The 19,403-nt window shown below is 43.5% G+C and overlaps 1 protein-coding gene across 9 annotated transcripts in view; it reads left to right on the top strand.

The window, feature by feature from the left end:
- MEIOB (meiosis specific with OB-fold) overlaps positions 1–14,451 on the top strand; it is a 41,936-nt gene extending 27,485 nt beyond the window's left edge. For 5 of the 9 annotated variants that reach the window (XM_055243293.1, XM_063618434.1, XM_063618433.1 and 2 more), the window contains 5 exons: positions 3,043–3,144; positions 6,124–6,277; positions 8,659–8,842; positions 10,535–10,621; positions 14,071–14,451. In XM_055243293.1, coding sequence (XP_055099268.1) covers positions 3,043–3,144; positions 6,124–6,277; positions 8,659–8,842; positions 10,535–10,621; positions 14,071–14,181 — 638 coding nt within the window. In that variant the 3' untranslated portion in view covers positions 14,182–14,451. Of the gene's footprint in view, positions 1–3,042; positions 3,145–6,123; positions 6,278–8,658; positions 8,843–10,534; positions 10,622–13,184; positions 13,311–14,070 lie in introns of all 9 variants that reach the window. The other 4 variants (XM_063618432.1, XM_063618429.1, XM_063618431.1 and 1 more) reach the window with 2 other exon arrangements.
- Positions 14,452–19,403: the final 4,952 nt, after the last annotated feature.

The raw sequence follows: 19,403 nt of genomic DNA on the forward strand, positions 1-19,403 counted from the left end.
ACTCTGTCTCAAAAAAAAAAATAAATAATAATAATAATAATAATAATAATAAAATAAAGCCATGATTGTTACTTTGGAAACATTTTTTAAAATGTTGGGTCATTTGTAGATAATGCCATTTTAGGAAACTTGAGAGAGCACACAGGCATTCCGCGAGCTGTGAGGTAAACTTGATAGAGTGTATTTCAGTCCCTGTCCTGCCACACAGCCCTAAAATGGGGACAGGAATGACAGTGTCTACAACCATTTTTAGGCTCCTCAAGGGCAGCCCGATTTATATGGGAATTTTTTTTTTCTGATCAGTCGTCATATTAGTCACAAGGCAGTTCCTTCTTTCTCTCTCTTTCTTTCTCTTTCTGTCTTTTTTCTTTCTTTATTTCTTTCTCCCCTCCCCTCCCCTCCCCTCTTCTCTTTTCTTCTTTTCTTTTTTTGGGGTCTCAAACTCCTGACCTCAAGATATGCTCCTGCCTCGGCCTCCTGAAGGATCACAGGTGTGAGCCACCTTGCTCGGCCCAAAAATAGGCTTTTTTTTGTTTGTTTGTTTTTTGAGATGAAGTCTTGCTATGTCACCCAGGCTGGAGTGCAGTGGGACGAGCTCAGCTCACTGCAACCTCTGCCTCCTGGGTTCAAGCAATTCTCCTGTCTCAGCCCCCCAAGTAGCTAGGATTACAGGCGCGCACCACCACACCCGGCTAATTTTTACATTTTTAGTAGAGACGGGGTTTCACAATGTTGGCCAACCTGGTCTTGAACTCCTGACTTCAGGTGATCCACCCGTCTCAGCCTCCCACAGTGCTGGGATTACAGGCGTGAGCCACAGCGCCCAACCCAAAAATAGCTTTTTTTCTTTTTTTGAAATGGAGTCTTGCTATGTCACCGAGGCTGGCGTGCAGTGGCGCGATCTCGGCTCACTGCAACCTCCGCCTCCTGGGTTCAAGCGATTCCCCCGCCTGAGCCTCCTGAGTAGCTGGGACTACAGGCATGTGCTACCACGCCAGGCTAATTTTTTGTATTTTAGTAGAGACGGGGTTTCACTATGTTGGCCAGGATGGTCTTGATCTCCTGACCTCGTGATCTGCCCGCCTCAGCCTCCCAAAGTGCTGGGATTACAGGTGTGAATCCCCACTCCCAGCCCATCATCTAGGTTTTAAGCCCCACATGCGTTAGGTATTTGTCCTGATGCTCTCCCTCCCCTCACCCCCCATTCCCCAACAGGCCCCAGTGTGTGTTGTTCCCCTCCGTGTGTCCATGTTATTTCATTGTTCAGCTCCCACTTATGAGTGAGAACATATGGTATTTGGCTTTCTGTTCCTGTGCTAGTTTGCTGAGAATGATGGCTTTCAGCTTTATCCATGTCTCTGCAAAGGACATGATCTCATTCCTTTTTATGGTTGCATTGTATTCCATGGTGTATATGTACCACGTTTTCTTTATCCAGTCTACTATTGATGGGCATTTGGGCTGGATCCATGTCTTTGCTATTGTAAATAATTATATCAGTTTTACTTTCAATTTCCTGGGCTACACCTGCCATAAGAAATTAAGAAGCTCTAAATGGCTTGTGTTCATCTTAGCCAGGTGTTGAGATTTCCTTGTTTCTTTCTCTGCCCTGAGAGTGCTTATCAGATAGGGAGGGCACAATTCCTGCCTTTCTCTGACAGTCAGGATAACCCTATTGTCAGTGAGGACCTGCAGTGCTGGTACCCACCCGTCCCTGCCAGCCCCCATCACAGGAAGCTCATTGGGTGGATTTCTGTGGCCTCGTTCCAGCAGATTCTCCCATCTGAAGCACAGCAATTCATGGTGCATATCTCTCCAAGTTAATAGAGTTCTGCATTCATTCATTCGCCCATGACCTCGTCAGTATTTTTGAATGCCTTTTACTTGCCAAGAATTGAGATAATATAAATTTCTGGAACAAGGAAGGAGATGAGTGGCTGGTCAGATGGATGTGAGGTTAGTCATCACATGGGACACTGTGTGCCAGCAAGGATTTGACAACCTAGTTCTGAGAAAGAACAGGTAGAAGACTTGTATTCTGGGAGCAAGGAGGAAGAAATGCCCAGATCTTCCCAGGGGAGTTAGGAAAGTACAGATATTGTCAGGACAATTTGTAGAATATTCAGGGGGGCCTGAGGTACTTAATCATATGCTAGAGGCTGGGGGCCTGGGGTCCAAGGGCATCATGGGGGAGTTCTTTCCAAACTCACGTTCCTGCCTTCTGGGACAGCACCCCTGACCTTTGAGCACACTCATGTGCCAACGTGGGGAGCTAAGGTTTTTATAGAGCCTATTTTATATATTTCAATTGCCTTTTGAAAACCTTTTTTTTTATGATGAGTAAAGAAATACATATAAAATTCAGAAAAAATATATAAAAACATAAACAAGGAAAACAAAGATCACCTACAACCCACTGTCTAGAGAGAATAATTTTTTCATATATATTCTTCCAGATAATTTTGCATTTATATATGTATTTTTTTTTTTTAGACAGAGTCTTGCTCTGTTGCCCAGGCTAGAGTGCAGTGGTGCTATCTTGGCTCACTGCAAGCTCCGCCTCCCAGGTTCATGCCATTCTCCTGCCTCAGCCTCCCGACTAGCTGGGACTACAGGTGCCCACCACCACGCCTGGCTAATTGTTTTGTATTTTTAGTAGAGGTGGGGTTTCACTGTGTTAGCCAGGATGGTCTCCATCTCCTGACCTCGTGATCCACCCGCCTCAGCCTCCCAAAGTGCTGGGATTACAGGCGTGAGCAACTGCGCCCGGTCCCTTATATATGTAGATTTTTTAATTAAAAGGGTATTGAACCACATAGGTTAGTAAGCTGCTCTTTTCACTAACATCTGTTTTAGATGTAATGTGGTGTACATCTCTCTATGTTTACAGAATTCTACATCACATTGTTAATGGCCATGTAATATTCTATTTGTATTCTTACATGTCTTCACTTTGTACTATTAAAATGATTTTGGATGATTTAAATGTGATTTAAAAGATAATCAGTTTGCTTTTTACTTATTATGCATTTTCAATTTAAGATACACCAGAAGCTAACATTCTGCTGAATTTTATACGAGAAAATAAAGAAACAAATGTTATGGATGATGAAATTGACAGTTATTTCAAAGAATCCATAAATCGTAAGTGACCCTTTAAATATATTTGGATTTTTTTTTAAAGGCTGAAATTGGGCCTGTAAAGGTCTGTTTGACATGGTAAAAGATACCAGGTTCCTATTCTATAACTACTATATTTCAACTTTTCTAAAGGTAGCTTAAAATAGTGAGCATCTTTTTCTTTTTCTTTTTCTTTTGAGCCCAGGAGTTCATGAGACCAGCCTGGCCAACATGGCAAAACCCCATCTCTACTAAAAACACAAAAATTAGCCGGGTATCATGGGATGTGCCTGTAATCCCAGCTGCTCAGGAGGCTGAGGCAGGAGAATCCCTTGAACCTGGGAGGTGGAGGTTCCAGTGAGCTGAGATCCAGCCTGGGTGACAGAGCGAGGCTACACTCCAGCCTGGGTATCAGAGCAAGACTGTATCTCAAAAAAATAAAAAAATAAAAGAAACACAATACAGAATGCTTGGCCAGGTGTGGTGGCTCACGCCTGTAATCCCATTACTTTGGGAGACTGGGGTAGAGGGATCACTTGAGGTCAGGAGTTTGAGACCAGCCTGGCCAACATGGTGAAACCCCGTCTCTACTCAAATTACAAAAAATGAGCCAGGCATGGTGGGGGGACCTATAATCCCAGATACTCAAGAGGCTGAGGCAGGAGAATCGCTTGAACCCAGGAGGCGGAGGTTGCAGTGAGATGAGATCACACCACTGTACTCCAGCCTGGGTGAGAGAGTGAGACCCCGTCTCAAAAAAAAAAGAAACATAATACAGAATGCAACAAACAGCCCCAAATAAACAGTTATTTGGTTAACATCTTTTAATCTATCTTTTTATGCATATATACTAATAGAAGGATAAAGACATAAAAATATTATAGATAAATAGATATACATCACCATCTTTTTATTGAAGAAAATTAAATTTCATGCACTAGATATCAACAAAAGAAAAGAAACCAATGAGGTGCTGAAGGAACCGGATAACTTCTCATAAAAGTTTTCTTACCCAAGTAATATTTGTTCCTGGAAGATTCTTCTAAGATAAAGAAAAATAAAAATGAATAACAGGTTATTGTTTTTAGTTTTGTAAAGTTTATTTTTGTTGTTGCTTCACATCCTCACTCATGTTGTGTTATTAGTCTTTTAAATGTTAGGTGTTTAGTGGAATTCTCTTTTTTTTTTGAAACGGAGTCTGGCTCTATCACCCAGGCTGGGGTGCAATGCCGTGATCTCGGCTGAGTGCAACCTCCACCTCCTGGGTTCAAGCGATTCTCATTCCTCAGCCTCCCAAGTAGCTGGGATTATGGGCACACACTGCTACACCCAGTTAATTTTTTATTTTTAGTAGAGACAGGGTTTTGCTATGTTGGCCAGGCTGGTCTCAAACTCCTGACCTCAAGAGATCCACCGATCTCAACCTCCCAAAGTGTTGGAATTACAGGCATGAGCCACCACATCTGGCCTACTCTTGTTTAATTTGTATTTTCCTGATGATTATTGAGGCCAGTACGTGTATTGGCCATTTTGATAACTTTCATTTGTGATGTACTTTTATTTTATTTTATATTTTATTTTATTTTATTCTATTTCATTCTGTTTCATTCTATTTCATTTTATTTTATTATTTATTTATTTATTATTTATTTTTTTTTTGAGACAGAGTCTCGCTGTTGCCCAGGCTGGAGTGCAGTGGCATGATCTCAGCTCACTGCAAGCTCCGCCTCCCGGGTTCACGCCATTCTCCTGCCTCAGCCTCCCGAGTAGGTGGGAGGACAGGCGCCCGCCACCACGCCCGGCTAATTTTTTGTATTTTTTAGTAGGGACAGGGTTTCACCATGTTAGGCAGGATGGTCTCGATCTCCTGACCTTGTGATCCACCTGCCTCAGCTTCCCAAAGTGCTAGGATTACAGGCGTGAGCCACTGCGCCTGGCTGTGATGTACTTTTAAAAGTCTCTTCCCCATTTAAAAAATTGAGTCACTGTCGCCGGGCGCCGTGGCTCACGCCTGTAATCCCAGCACTTTGGGAGGCCGAGGCGGGCGGATCAGAGGTCAGGAGATGGAGGCCATCCTGGCTAACACGGTGAAAACCCGTCTCTACTAAAAATACAAAAAAATTAGCCCAGTGTGGTGGCGGGCGCCCGTAGTCCCAGCTACTCGGGAGGCTGAGGCAGGAGAATGGCGTGAACCTGGGAGGCAGAGCTTGCAGTGAGCCGAGACCGTGCCACTGCACTCCCGCCTGGGCAACGAACAAGACTCTGTCTCAAAAAAAAAAAAAAAAAAAAAAAAAATAATAATAATAATGATAATTTAAAAAAATTGGTCACTTTTTTTTTTTTTTTTTTTTTTTTTGAGATGGAGTTTTGCTCTTGTTGCCCAGACTGGAGTGCAATGGCGCCATCTTGGCTCACCACAACCTCCACCTCCCAGATACAAACGATTCTCCTGCCTCAGCCTCCTGAGTAGCTGGGATTACAGGCGTGCACCACCACGCCTGGCTAATTTTTTTTTTTTTTTTTAGTAGAGACAGGGTTTCTTCATGTTGGTCAGGCTGCTCTCGAACTCCCAACCTCAGGTGATCTGCCCACCTCGGCCTCCCAAATTGCTGGGATTACAGGCATGAGCCACCATGCCCAGCCGAGTCACTGTCTTTTTCTAATTGATATTTAAGAATTCTTTGGATAATTCTAGATGAGTCCTTTATCTCATTGTAGACTGCTAGCATCTCCCACTCTGTGGCTTGCCTTTTCACTTTTTTAATGGTGTCTTTTGATGAACAGAAATTCTTCATTTTAATGAAGACTAATTTCATTTCCTTTTTTTCCTTATGTTTTGCTTTTACGTCCATTTATAGAATCAGTGTTTATATAGCCAACATAGTAATTTTTCTGTTACTTAAGCTACTGCATGTTCTCATTTGTCATAGCTTTCCATTTGGATGTAATCTTTTATATTTTTTAGAATATATACAGAACTGTAATACTTCTTTCTATTTTTAGTAAATACAATAGTTGATGTCTATACAGTTGAACAATTAAAGGGAAAAGCTTTGAAGAATGAAGGAAAAGCTGATCCTTCCTATGGCATCCTTTATGCCTACATTTCCACACTCAACATTGATGATGAAACTACAAAAGTAGTTCGAAATAGATGGTAAGGATCCGTGTGTCACTTCTAGCAAATTCATTTTTGTAAGAAATAATTATTGTTAATAAATTTTAAGCTCTCTAAAAGTTAAAGCTGTTTGTTGATGTAACAGGGGTTATGTATTTCAGATAAATGTATAAAAAACTATACTGAAAAGTTTCCATAGCAAACTAGAATAAAATATTATAATTGCCTTTTAAAATATAATCTATATTTCTGTAATTCTAACATATAAAGATATAATGTGAGAAACTTCTGACAAACTTGTCTAATGATTTGGCAGAAAACTATTTTGGTTGCTAGGCCCTATAGTAATGTAGTGACAGCATTAAAAAGAAATTATTTTCATGCCAGGTGCAGTAGCATGTGCCTGTAGTCTCAGCTACTCAGGAGGCTGAGGTGAGAGCATCAGTTGAGCCCAGGAGTTTGAAGAGTTTGAGTCCAGCCTAGGAAACATCAAACCTCTTGTAGATCGAAGTTAGTATTTACTTGCATAGAAAATAAACTCCAGGCCGGGCATGGTGGCTCACGCCTGTAATCGCAGCACTATGAGAGGTCGAGGCAGGTGGATCACCTGAGGTCAAGAGTTCGAGATCAGCCTGGCCAATATGGTGAAACACCATCTCTACTAAAAATACAAAAAATTAGCTGGGTGTGGTGGCGGGCACCTGTAATGCCTTCTACTTCGGAGGCTGAGGCCTGAGAATTGCTTGAACCCAGGAGGCGGAGGTCACGGTGAGCCGAGTTTGCGCCATTGCACTCCAGCCTGGGCGACAAGAGTGAAACTCTGTCTCAAAAAAAAAAAAAAAAAGAGAAGAAAGTAAACTCCAGTAGATTTAATACTCTTAGCTAAAAGATGCTTGGCAAGAAATGTGTAATATTATTAGGAAAGTCTCTCTATGGATTTTTATAATTGAATTTTCATTGAGATAATCCTAGATTCACGTGGAAGTATAAGAAATAATAAGAGGGCTGGGCGCGGTGGCTCACACCTGTAATCCCAGCACTTTGGGAGGCCAAGGTGGGTGGATCACGAGGTCAGGAGATTGGGACCATCCTGGCCAACATGGTGAAACCCTGTCTCTACTAAAAAATACAAAAAAAATTAGCTGGGCATGATGGTGGGCGCCTGTAGTCCCAGCTACTCAAGAGGCTGAGACAGGAGAATGGTGTGAACCTGGGAGGCAGAGCTTGCAGCGAGCCGAGATTGCGCCACTGCACTGCACTCCAGCCTGGGCAACGGAGCGAGACTGTGTCTCAAAAAAAAAAAAAAATAATAATAATAAGAGAGATCCCTTGTGGCTTTTGCCCCGTTTCCCCCAGCGTTACCATTTTGCAAGTGATAGTGCCATGTCACAGCCAGGATATCAACACCATTCAATCCACTAGTCTTATTCAAATTCCTCCATGTTCACATGCAGTCGTGTGTGTGCGTTCTAATTAGTTTTATCACACTTGTAAGTTTGTGTATCTATTGCCACAGTCAAGATATTGACCTCTGGATTTTTAAAACATTTTATGATGTGGTATTAAAGTTGAAAAAACTAATGTGGAGGATGCTGTGTAAGGCCTTGTGTTCATTTTTTGAAAAATAGTTTTCAAAAATTAAAAAACTAATTTTTTTCCCTGTACATTTATTATTGATATCTGAGGAAAAGCATCTAAAATGTGCTAGACCAAGTGATCTGTGGCTAGACAAGAAACCACTATCTTCAGTTCATTTCCCCTATTTGAGAAATTTGAATTAGGTTCCCTGTTTAAAATTGCTAAAGTAATGCTTCAGAAATATGGAATAGCATAAATCACTGAAAGAGAGGAGAATGTATCACCAGCAGTGTTAATAGCATGTGGGTGCCACCCGGCCAGCCTTGCAAGGCTTTCTGTATTTGTAGAGAAGGCCCCGTGCAGGCCCATCCAGTGAGCCCCTGTTGAACTCGTGCTTTCCAGGCACAAGACACAATTCCTGCCCTCAGAACTCCCAGCCGGGGAGGTGAGAATAAGGAGCTGATGTGACAGCACCAGTCAGTCCTGAGGCGTGCACTCTGCTGCTGTTCCAGGAGGGAAAGGCTGCGGGCTGGGATACAAGAAGGGAGGGCCCCAGCAAGGAAATGAGACTGGGATGGATCTCGAGGGCTTGGCAGGGCGAGGGAAGAAAGGAGGGCAGGCAGAGAACTGGTGTACGCAGTTTCAGATGACTCCTGAGAATGGCTGCGTAGAAAGTGTGTTTTACTGTTTTTTACGACTGTCTTGTAGACTGCATAGCACTGAACACTCAGTAAGTTTTCCACACACTGACGTAGAGTTTTTAGTGATAATTCTTTTTCTGCTACAGATGAAATTTATCACTTAGGGCATCATATTTTATCATTGTCTTTGTTTCTTTTCAGTTCCAGCTGTGGTTATATTGTAAATGAAGCATCTAACATGTGCGCAACTTGCAACAAAAACTCCTTGGACTTTAAATCTGTCTTTCTCAGTTTCGATATGCTGATTGATCTGACTGATCACACAGGCACCCTTCATTCCTGTAGTCTCACAGGAAGTGTTGCTGAGGAGACTTTGGGCTGCACGGTAAATAGCAAAAAGAAAGAAATGTTTAGTATATTTCCAAAGTGAATGCTTTTTCCCAAAAAAAAATAGGTTGTTTTGTTAAACATTTCATAAAAATTAATTCACTAATAAACAGCCTGGGAAAAAATCATCTTGCTTTAAACACACATTGCTTTGATGAACAAATGTTACATATTTTATATTAAAATCCTAGCTAATATTTACTATTATGAGTAATGACTGAGGCCATTAGCCTAAATGGATAAATAAACATGATGTTTTAGGGCTGGGCACCGTGGCTCACGCCTGTAATCTCAGCACTTTGGGAGGCCAAAGAGGGTGGATCACTTGAGGTCAGGAGTTTGAGACCAGCCTGGCCAATATGGCAAAACCCCATTTCTACTAAAAATACAAAAATTAGCTGGATGTGGTGACGTGCACTTGTAATCCTAGCTACTCAGGAGGCTGGGGCACGAGAATCGCTTGAACCCAGGATGTGGAAGTTGCAGTGAGCCAAGATCACGCCACTGCACTCCAGCCTGGTGATAGAGTGAGACTTGTCTCAAAATAATTAAAAAAAAAAAAAAAACACCAAGGAAACATGATGTTTGATATAGTCAAGTAACGACGGGTAAAACAACAAGTCGGAGATGTTGATCCGTCATAAGGTGGTTTTTCTAGGAAGATTTGGCTGTGTTTCACCTACTCAGTTACATAAAGTCAGCTACAGGTTTTCTCCCTGGTTTGCAGCTATACAACGGCAGCAGATACTTAGGGATTAGCATGTGCATTTGGCAATAGGCACCTGTGTTTTATTGTTAAAACCAGCTCATGAAATTTACCATTAGACTTTAGTTCCAAATTCTGCTTCCACTTTATTGAGGGGATTTTTCCTTCCTGAGATACCTGATTACCTTTAGAGATTCTGCTTATATAGCCTTTCCTGCCTTATCTTCTCTATCAAAACAATTGAGTTGGCTGGGCATAGTGGGTCACACCTATAATCCTACCACTTTGGGAGGCTGAGGCAGGAGGATCACTTGAGGCCAGGAGTTCAAGATCACCCTGGGCAACATAGTGAGACCCTCTGTCTCTACAAAAAATAAAACATAAAACAATTAGCCAGGGAAGAGCAGTGCATACCTGTAACCTCAGAAACGGGAAGCTGAGGGAGGATTGCTTGACTCCGGGAGTTCGAGGCTGCAGTGAGCTGTGATAGCACTGCTGCACTCCAGCTTGGGCGACAGAGTGAGACCCTGTCTCTACAAACAAAAACAAATGATTGAGCTGTGCCGGGCGCGGTGGCTCACGCTTGTAATCCCAGCACTTTGGGAGGCTGAGGCGGGCGGATCACGAGGTCAGGAGATCGAGACCACAGTGAAACCCCGTCTCTACTTAAAATATAAAAAAAAAATTAGCCGGGCGTGGTGGCGGGCGCCTGTAGTCCCAGCTACTCGGAGAGGCTGAGGCAGGAGAATGGCGTGAACCCGGGAGGCGGAGCTTGCAGTGAGCCGAGATCGCGCCACTGCACTCCAGCCTGGGCGACAGAGCGAGACTCCGTCTCAAAAAAAAAAAAAAAAAAAAAAAAAAAATGATTGAGCTGTAATTACTGCAAATAAAATTTCATTTCTAATGAGAAAGTTTGTTTCACACTGTTGTCAAAATTTTCTTTGTGAACTTGATATATTTGTCTCATTTTTTTTTTTTAACCAGGTAAATGAGTTTCTTGCAATGACAGATGAACAGAAAACAGCATTAAAGTGGCAATTTCTCTTGGAAAGAAGCAAAATTTACTTAAAAGTTAGTGCATTTTATAGTGCCATATTATTCTATATATTTATTATTCTGTATATTCAAACCATAAGAAAAACCTAGATAAATTGGAGAATTTATTATTTCTAATGCCCAGTTCCCAGATGTGCATGAGGATTCAGCTATCCTAAAAACAAAGGAAGTAGCCAGGGGTTTCCATATTGTATACAGGAGTCACCAAAGATAGCCAAGAAAACAGACCAACAAAGGAAATATCCTTTAAGGTTACATCCAAAACAAGGGAAAGGGCTTTAAAATCAGAGCTGCTGGGTGCAATAGTGCACACCTGTAATCCCAGCTACTTGGTAGGCTGAGGTGGGAGGATCGCCTGAACCGAGGAGTTTGAGGCCAGCCTGGGCAACATAGTGAGACCCCTCTCTTGGCCCCTGAACCCCAAAAGGTCAGACTAGGTTGTCCCCACCCCCACCCACCCTGTGGTGTTCCCTTCAGTTAGTGAGGCAGTGTAAGATAGCACAATTAAGTGCTTCGATTGTTGGGGGGAGACAGATTTGGTCTGAATCCTAATCCCACCACACGTCAGCCTGTGAGACCCTGCAGAGGTAATTAAATTTGCTAACCTGCAAAATTCCACGATCCTCCAGCTCTGAAGGGCCACAGTTGCCTCCTGAGGCACTTCAATGTTGGAGGATCCTCAAGTCTTAGTGTTCAAGTAGTCAGAGGGGGACAAGTGCAGGGAGACAAACTCCCCTGTTGCAGATGAGAAAAGGGGGTCCAAGAAGTGTTGCCACTTGCCCTGGGTCACAGGTGAGACTGGACCCAGCCAGCCTGGTTGCTTCACTTCATGGTTCTCAACTCTTTTCTCTTGTATTCTCCCGCAAGTTAATGTGCTCCCGTTTGTGTGGGTTATATCTACTGATACTTGCTGTACTGGAGCTTAATACTGAAAAAATTTTAAAACATTCTAGAGCACACATTCCATTTGTGTCAGACTAATGGTATCATGGAGCCTCTAGAAAATATGGCGTGCTGATGAGAGAATTAGTATTGTTATGAAATTAGTTTTCATCTCATGGACATCCTGCAGGAGCATTTGTGAATGCTGCATCTCCTCCATCTCAGCCTCATAAGCAGGTTTTCCCATTTTCCATGGCCACCAACACATCTGAATAGTTTGTAGACATGGAGTCTCCATTGGCCTTACCAATATTTCTAGGACCTCGGCTTGAGGCATCTTCACTACCAGGCCAAAGGAAGAAAAGTTGCAGTAAGATGCTGCATCTCTTCAACGGTTAGCATGGGCCCCTAAATACTGTCTCTTTGCAAGTCAGGGCACGCTCAGGTCCTTGACCTACCCTGTATGCTTTCCCTTTAGACAGGAGGCACCACTTGCTATTGAGTCTGATCAACTTAAGTTCATGGGAACTTAAGAGTTTTCTAAATTTGATTCAAATACAACAATGAATGACCTTCAAGTGGATACTGCACTTTCCCAGAGAATGTGTGTAACAGATGTTCCAGGTGGTTTTAAAAAATATTCACAATTATGGACAAGCTGCTTCATGCATTAGGTAACACAGTATTTTACAAATAAAAAGATGTAAAATCCAAAACCAAAATCCAAAAACCATGATGCATACAAAAATAAAATAACACATGTTGAAGATTTAACTCATTAATTAATGAGGGAACCAGTAAGATATAGGGGAGAAGAAGTATTCAAAGGGGAACCGGTTCATGACCAGCCTGTCCAAGATGATGAAACCCCATCTCTACTAAAACTACAAAAATTAGCCGGGCATGGTGGCAGATGCCTGTCATCCCAGCTACTCAGGAGGCTAAGGAGTAGAATTGCTGGAACGTGGGAGGCAGAGGTTGCAGTGAGCCGAGATCTCACCACTGCACTCCAGCCTGGGTGACAGAGTGAGACTGTGTCTCTAAAAAAAAAAATAAATAAAAAAAAGGAATTGGAAGAATAGATACATAGGCAGGCAATGCAAAATGCTGAATGGGTTTGCTTGTAGATGAACCACTGGGCTCCTCTATAGGGCAGAAGCAGTGCATCTTCATTCACTGAGACAGACTTCATGGGGAGTCCATGAGCAGGGTCATTTGAATCACTGTCAGCTTTCTACAACCTAGTTCTAAAACAGCTCAGTCCATGCAATGGGAGGTGTAGCCCCTGTAGAATCAGACAGCTCTCAACATGTTCTAGCCAATGTCAGACTACCACAACATTCCATTGAAAGGGTACCCGCTTATTGTTATTGCCCATTTAAAGTCTTTCACAGTTTTCCCTGGTGTTGGTACTTTTTTCCCTCTCAGTCTTGAAATTAAAGTGGTCGATATGTCCTTCCACTCTATATTAAATCAAATGTTGGTTAAAGTGCTGTATAAATTATAAAAAATAAGACTATTAAGATAAGACTATTATTAAATTATGTCATCATATTCCTGTAGTCTCACAGATTGAGTCCCTGCTACAGCTTAAAGTCTATGACAGTTGGTAGTTTGAACACACATTAAGCCCTTTTTCCTATGTTATACTGTTTTTTTGTTGTTGTTTTTTTTTTTTTTTTTTTTTTTGAGACAGAGTCTCACTCTGCTCGCTCTGTCACCCAGGCTGAAAGACGTGGTGCGATCACAGCTTACTGCAGCCTCAACCTTCGCAGGTTCAAGGGATCCTCCCGCCTCAGCCACCGAGTAGCTGGGACCACAGGTGTGCACCACCACGCCTGGCTAATTTTTATATTTTTAGTAGAGACAGGGTTTCACTTTGTTGGCCAGGCTGGTCTTGAACTTCAGGCCTCAAGTGATCTACCTGCGTTGGCCTCCCAAAGTGCTGGGATTACAGGCATGAGCCGCCTCGCCCAGCCCTGCATTAGACATTTTTTTTTAGTGGGGGGTGGGGGCAGGGGACAGAGTTTTGCTCTAGTTGCCCAAGCTGGAGTGCAATGGCGCAATCTCTGCTCACTGCAACCTCTGCCTCCTGGGTTCAAGCGATTTTCCTGCCTCAGCCTTCTGAGTAGCTGGGATAACAGGTGTGTGCCACCATGCCTGGCTAATTTTTCGTATTTTTAGTTGAAATGGGAGTTTCACCATGTTAGCCGGGCTGGTCTCGAACTCCTGACCTCAGGTGATCTGCCCGCCTTGGCCTCCCAAAGTGCTGGGATTACAGGCGTGAGCCACCGCACCTGGCCACATTAGACTTTTAATCCCAACTTTCCTACCTTAGAGAAACAGCATGAAAAGTGACATAAATTTTTACAAAATCAGTCAGAAGCTGGGCCTGTAAATTAACTGTACTCCGAGACTGGAACTCTTCCCATCATCTTCCAGCTCCAGTGGAAGTTTATATTAATATCTGTAAATAAAACTTTCATTGCAGTTCTCTATTTGTGATCATTGATTTTTCAACTTGATATACAAGGGGATTTTAAACATTAACCTTTTGTCTCTTTTTCTGTTTCTCCTCGCAGTTTGTTCTATCACACAGAGCAAGGAGTGGATTGAAAATTAGTGTACTCTCGTGCAAGCTTGCAGATCCTGCTGAGGCAAGCAGAAACTTGTCTGGACAAAAGCATGTTTAAAATGCTCTATCGTTTTAAACTCTGGAAAAGTATATGAGTTTCAACTCCCTTTAAAATGGGATATTAATTTGAAAATTATGGGGAAAATTGCATTTTGTTTACATGTGGTGAACATGTTTCTAGAAATTGTTATGGTGGAGGTGGTCTGGGTGATTCTGAAGGCCTCTCTCATCTGATGTCCCTTCTTAGAAAGCCTCCTACTGTCTTTGCCTTGTCTCCTCCCAAGTTGGAAAATGTTTACATGAATTAATAAACAGATTTAATCTTCTACAGATTTGAATGATTTATTTTCTTTTCCATGTAGTTGAGCAGCTTTGAGTGAGTTTCTTAATCCTGAGTGAATGACTCATTTTCTTAAGCCAGTTTATTATTTGTCTTGGTTCCCTGGAAAAAGAGTAGGACCTCAAGGGCTGGGCACGGTGGCTCACACCTGTAATCCCAGCACTCTGGGACACCAAGTCAGTCAGGAGATCGAGACCATCCCGGCTAACACAGTGAAACCCCATCGCTACTAAAAATACAAAAAATTAGCTGTGTGTGGTGGCACATGCCTGTAGTCCCAGCTACTCGGGAGGCTGAGGCAGGAGAATCTCTTGAACCTGGGATGCGAAGGTTGTAGTGAGCTGAGATGGAGCCACTGCACTCCAGCCTGGGTGACAGAGCGAGACTCCGTCTAAAAAAAAAAAAGGTAAGACCTCTAAAGACTACTTTCTGAGAGTTGGGTGGTGACTCGTCATCTGACAGGATGAGGGCAAGGGGCTCTCGGCGCTGGGTGGGAATAGCCAAAGTCGTGGGCAATCCTGTGCTACTGTTTTGAGCACCTGGAGCTTTTCTAGCCCCTAGTCTTCTCTGGTGACACACTGGAGTGCCCAGTGCTTGTGGAGGCTTGCTGGCTCAGGGCTGACATGACTGAGTCTGAATCAACTGGGAGGAGACCAACTTCAAAAGTTTCACGAGCGTGCCCGGGTCTCAGAACTCTGAGGGGGACCTACTCAGGACATGAGGATGACAGCTGCCATTTTATCTGTTTGCTTTGCAGCAGCCACAAAGTAAACTGCTCAGCTCCACACCACTGAGAGTCACTTGCTTCAGGTCACAGACTCCGGACTGTGAAGACCCACCGCTAAGGTCACTGTTGACCCACAGCCTGGGAAGTTTGGCCTGGTACTTTAGAAGGTTACACACCCTCCACCACAGGATTGAAAAAAAAGGAAAAAGTGAGTATATGAAACTGTTTCCTAAGGCTGGTGTTGGGAGATAAACTATCTTGTCAGTCATGTTTTATCTGGTTTTTACCATGTGCAGCCACAGAGGAGGGATGCAGGTTCATCCCTAAGTGTCCAAATTGTGGTGATAAGGTAATGAACGACTTGACCTAGTTGTGCAGAACAGGCCTTCCATCCTCCCTTGGGGAGAGCTGGGGGGTTTGTGAAGCCAGGTGAATGGGGAGGGTGGACAGGGAAGGAAGGAGAGGAGAGAAGTGAGGGTGTTGTGGTTGGTGCTGGCTTGGCTCCCACTGTTGGTTCAGCAAGAGTGGGTATGGTGCCCCCTCCACTGAGCCCCATGTCCAGGAGCTCAGGAGATGCCACCTTACTCGGTTAATTTTAAAACATGTTGTAGAGACAGGGATCTTGCCATTTTTCCCAGGCTGGTCTTGAATTCCTGGGCTCAAGTGATCCACCTGCCTCAGCCTCCCAAAGTGCTGGGATTACAGGCGTGAGCCACCACACCCAGCCGACACATATTTTTTTAAAAAAGAGGAAAATAGGCCAGGTGCGGTGGCTCATGCCTGTAATCCCAGCACTTTGGGAGGCCGAGGTGGGTGGATCACAAGGTCCAGAGATGGAGACCATCCTGGCTAACACGGTGAAGCCCCGTCTCTACTAAAAATACAAAAAAATTAGCCGGGTGTGGTGGCAGGCGACAGTTGTCCCAGCTACTCGGGAGGCTGAGGCAGGAGGATGGCGTGAACCGGGGAGGCGGAGCTTGCAGTGAGCCGAGATTGCGCCACTGCACTCCAGCCTGGGCGATAGAGCAAGACTTTGTCTCAAAAAAAAAAAAAAAAAAAAAAAAAGAATGACCATAGCCATGGTGCCCAGCCTTAGCTGGGGTGTCAGTGTAAAGGTATTCTTAAACACTCTTGTCAAGTGCAACATGGTAGTTTTTCTTCCTCTGCAATTTGGCAAAAAGTGTCAAAATTTCAAAGTGCAAACCATTTCATTGATTTCACTTCTAAGACTTCCCTAAGGAAACAAACAAGTGCCAACGATGTAGAGCAGCGGCCCAAACTTTTTGGCAAGTGGGAATGGTTTCGTGGAAGACAGTTTTTCCACGGATTGCCGGGTCGGGGGGCGGGGATGGTTTCAGGATGAAACAGTTCCACCTCAGATCCAGGCATTAGATTCTCATAAGGAGTGCACAACCTAGATCCCTCGCATGTGCAGTTTACAATAGGTTTCACGCTCCTATGAGAATCTAATGCCACCACTGATCTGACGGGAAGCAGAACTCAGGCGGGAATGCTCACTTGCCTCCTACTGTGTTGCTCCGTTTGTAACAGGCCACGGGCTAGTAGCGGTCAGTGGCCTGGAGGTTGGGGACCCTTGCTGTAGAGTATATGGAGGACGCCCCTTGCGTCATTGTTTCTAATAGCAGAGCATCTGAAACGTGTGCAACCTGTCGGGGATGCTCCACCCACAATCTCTTCACTTGCTGAAGTCCCTCAGCTTCTATGAGGGTCAGAAAATTACCTGAGGAAGCTATGGAAGGGCGGGGAGAGCAGATTCTGGTGCCAAGACTCCTTGCTCCAGAGCTTCCCCTTGGGTTCACCAGCTGACTGAAGCTGATACCCAGCCCAGAGACCACTTTCTTCCTTGGAGTTTGCTCCCTGCCCTGCTTCATTACACTTCTCTTCTCCTGAGAGCACTCCTTCAGCAAATCACGGGAACAAGAATCCCCATCTTAGGCTGTGCTTCTGGGGTACATGATCTAAGATACAGCCATTAAAAAGGGGTACCTGTATTTACATTCACTGACCTGGAAATATGTTCATAATATATTAAGTGGATGTGTAATACTCATTTTTTAATAAAAGCCCAATGAACATGTTTTAAAAACACAACAGAAGAACAGATGTCAAGCCATATATTCTGTACACACTAATACACTGTGGAATTATTTTCTTAAGTGTGATAATGGTCTCATTTCCATGTAGGAGAATATCCTGATTCTTAGGGGATGTACGCTGAAAGGGCGGAGTCTTTCTGCAGTCACCATCCCGACGCATTTCCAAAATATGGGTGTGTGTGTGTGTGTGTGTGTGTGTGTATAGAGAGAGAGAGGTGCATGTGTGCATATATACATATATATGGCAGGGAGGAAGGGAGAGACATAGGACCAGAGGACAAACATAGTGAATGCTGGTAACTGTTGAAACTATTAAAGGGCATATGGAGTTCATTGTATTAGTTTTTCAACTTTTTCATAGGTTTAAATGTATTCAAACTGTGGAAAAACATCATCTTCTGAATGCTAGGATTACTATGATTTTAGTAATATCAGGAACTGTCAGACTTGGTGTCTCTGTTTTTGATTCTTCCATCTAAGGACTTTGTGTGCCTACACCTGCAATGCTGATGTCGATGTTTGTGACAAAGCTTGTTCTACCACTGTGGTGAACACTGACCCCAGGGGCACCGTACTCGGTGCTGGCTTGTGCCACCTACTAGGGCTGCATGTGAGCACTGCTTCTACTTTATGCCTTTGACTTTAATAGTCTGTCAACTTGGTACACGTATCTCAGCTGAACCTTGTACCTGGTAGCTAGACTAATAATACACTTTCAGCATGAGCACACCCTTTGATCCAACTCTTCCACTTACAGAAACCTAACCAAAGGAAAAAACAGCACATGTGCTGATGCTAGCAAATCATTAGAGACAATCTCAAGGTCCAAAAATGGAGGATTGACTTCAGAATCTTATGCAATACATGAAAATTGTACTGCAGAAATGTGTCAGCTAACAAGGAAAAAGATGGTCACAATATAGAGTAAAAGAAGCAAGTTAAATAATTGTATGGTATAGCCGGGCGCAGTGGCTCATGCCTGTAATCCCAGCACTTTGGGAGGCTGAGGTGGGTGGATCACTTGAGGTCAGGAGTTCGAGACCAGCTTGACTAACATGGTGAAACCCTGTCTCTACTAAAAATACAAAATTAGCCGGGTGTGGTGGTGCATGCCTGTAATCCCAGCTACTTGGGAGGCTGAGGCAGGAGAATCACTTGAACCCGGGAGGCAGAGGTTGCAGTGAGCCGAGATTGCACCACTGTACTCCAGCCTGGGCAACAAGAGTTAAACACCATCTCAAAAAAAAAAAAAAAAAAAAAGGAAAAACAAAAAAAATTGTATGGTATGAGCAAACTCTATTTAAAAAATTACAATTATATCCACAGATTTGGAAGAACTTGCACTAAATGCTTAACTTCGGCTGTCTGTGGGTAGATGAAATTTTTGGTGTTTTGTTCTAATTGCTAATCTCTATTTTCTGACTCTTCTGTAATTACATGCATTGCCAAGCAATGAAAAAAAGAATACTAAAAGTAGTTAAGATAGCATGATATTTAATAAATAAATCAAATTATGGCACTTCCTCATACTAAATTATAATTTAAGCACGGGGTTGTAGCATATCTAAATGTCTGATTCTTCTTATATATCTACTTACAAGATGCAGCCCGCATTGTGGTCAAAACTTCAGGTTCTGGTCTTGGGGGAGCTGGGTTACACCTTGGCTCTGCCACTAAGGTGAGTGACTTTAGCCAGCCTTCCTAGCCTCTAGATTTTTTTTTTTTGAGATGGCGTGTCACTCTGTCGCCCAGGCTGGAGTGCAGTGGCGCGATCTCGGCTCACTGCAAGCTCTTCCTCCTGGGTTCACCCCATCTACCTGCCTCAGCCTCCTGAGTAGCTGGGACTACAGGTGCTCGCCACCACGCCTGGCTAATTTTTGTATTTTTAGTTGAGACGGGGTTTTACCGTGTTAGCTAGGATGGTCTCAATCTCCTGACCTCATGATCCACCTGCCTTGGCCTCCCAAAGTGCTGGGATTACAGGCTTGAGCCACTGCGCCCGGCCCTACATCTGTCTTCATCTGAGTAATGGGGATGGTAGTGATAACACTAACCTTATGGCTTGGTTGATGGTTACATAACACATGGAAATACAG

Source organism: Symphalangus syndactylus, chromosome 14, assembly GCF_028878055.3.
Source record: "Symphalangus syndactylus isolate Jambi chromosome 14, NHGRI_mSymSyn1-v2.1_pri, whole genome shotgun sequence".
Classification (NCBI taxonomy): Eukaryota; Metazoa; Chordata; class Mammalia; order Primates; family Hylobatidae; genus Symphalangus; species Symphalangus syndactylus.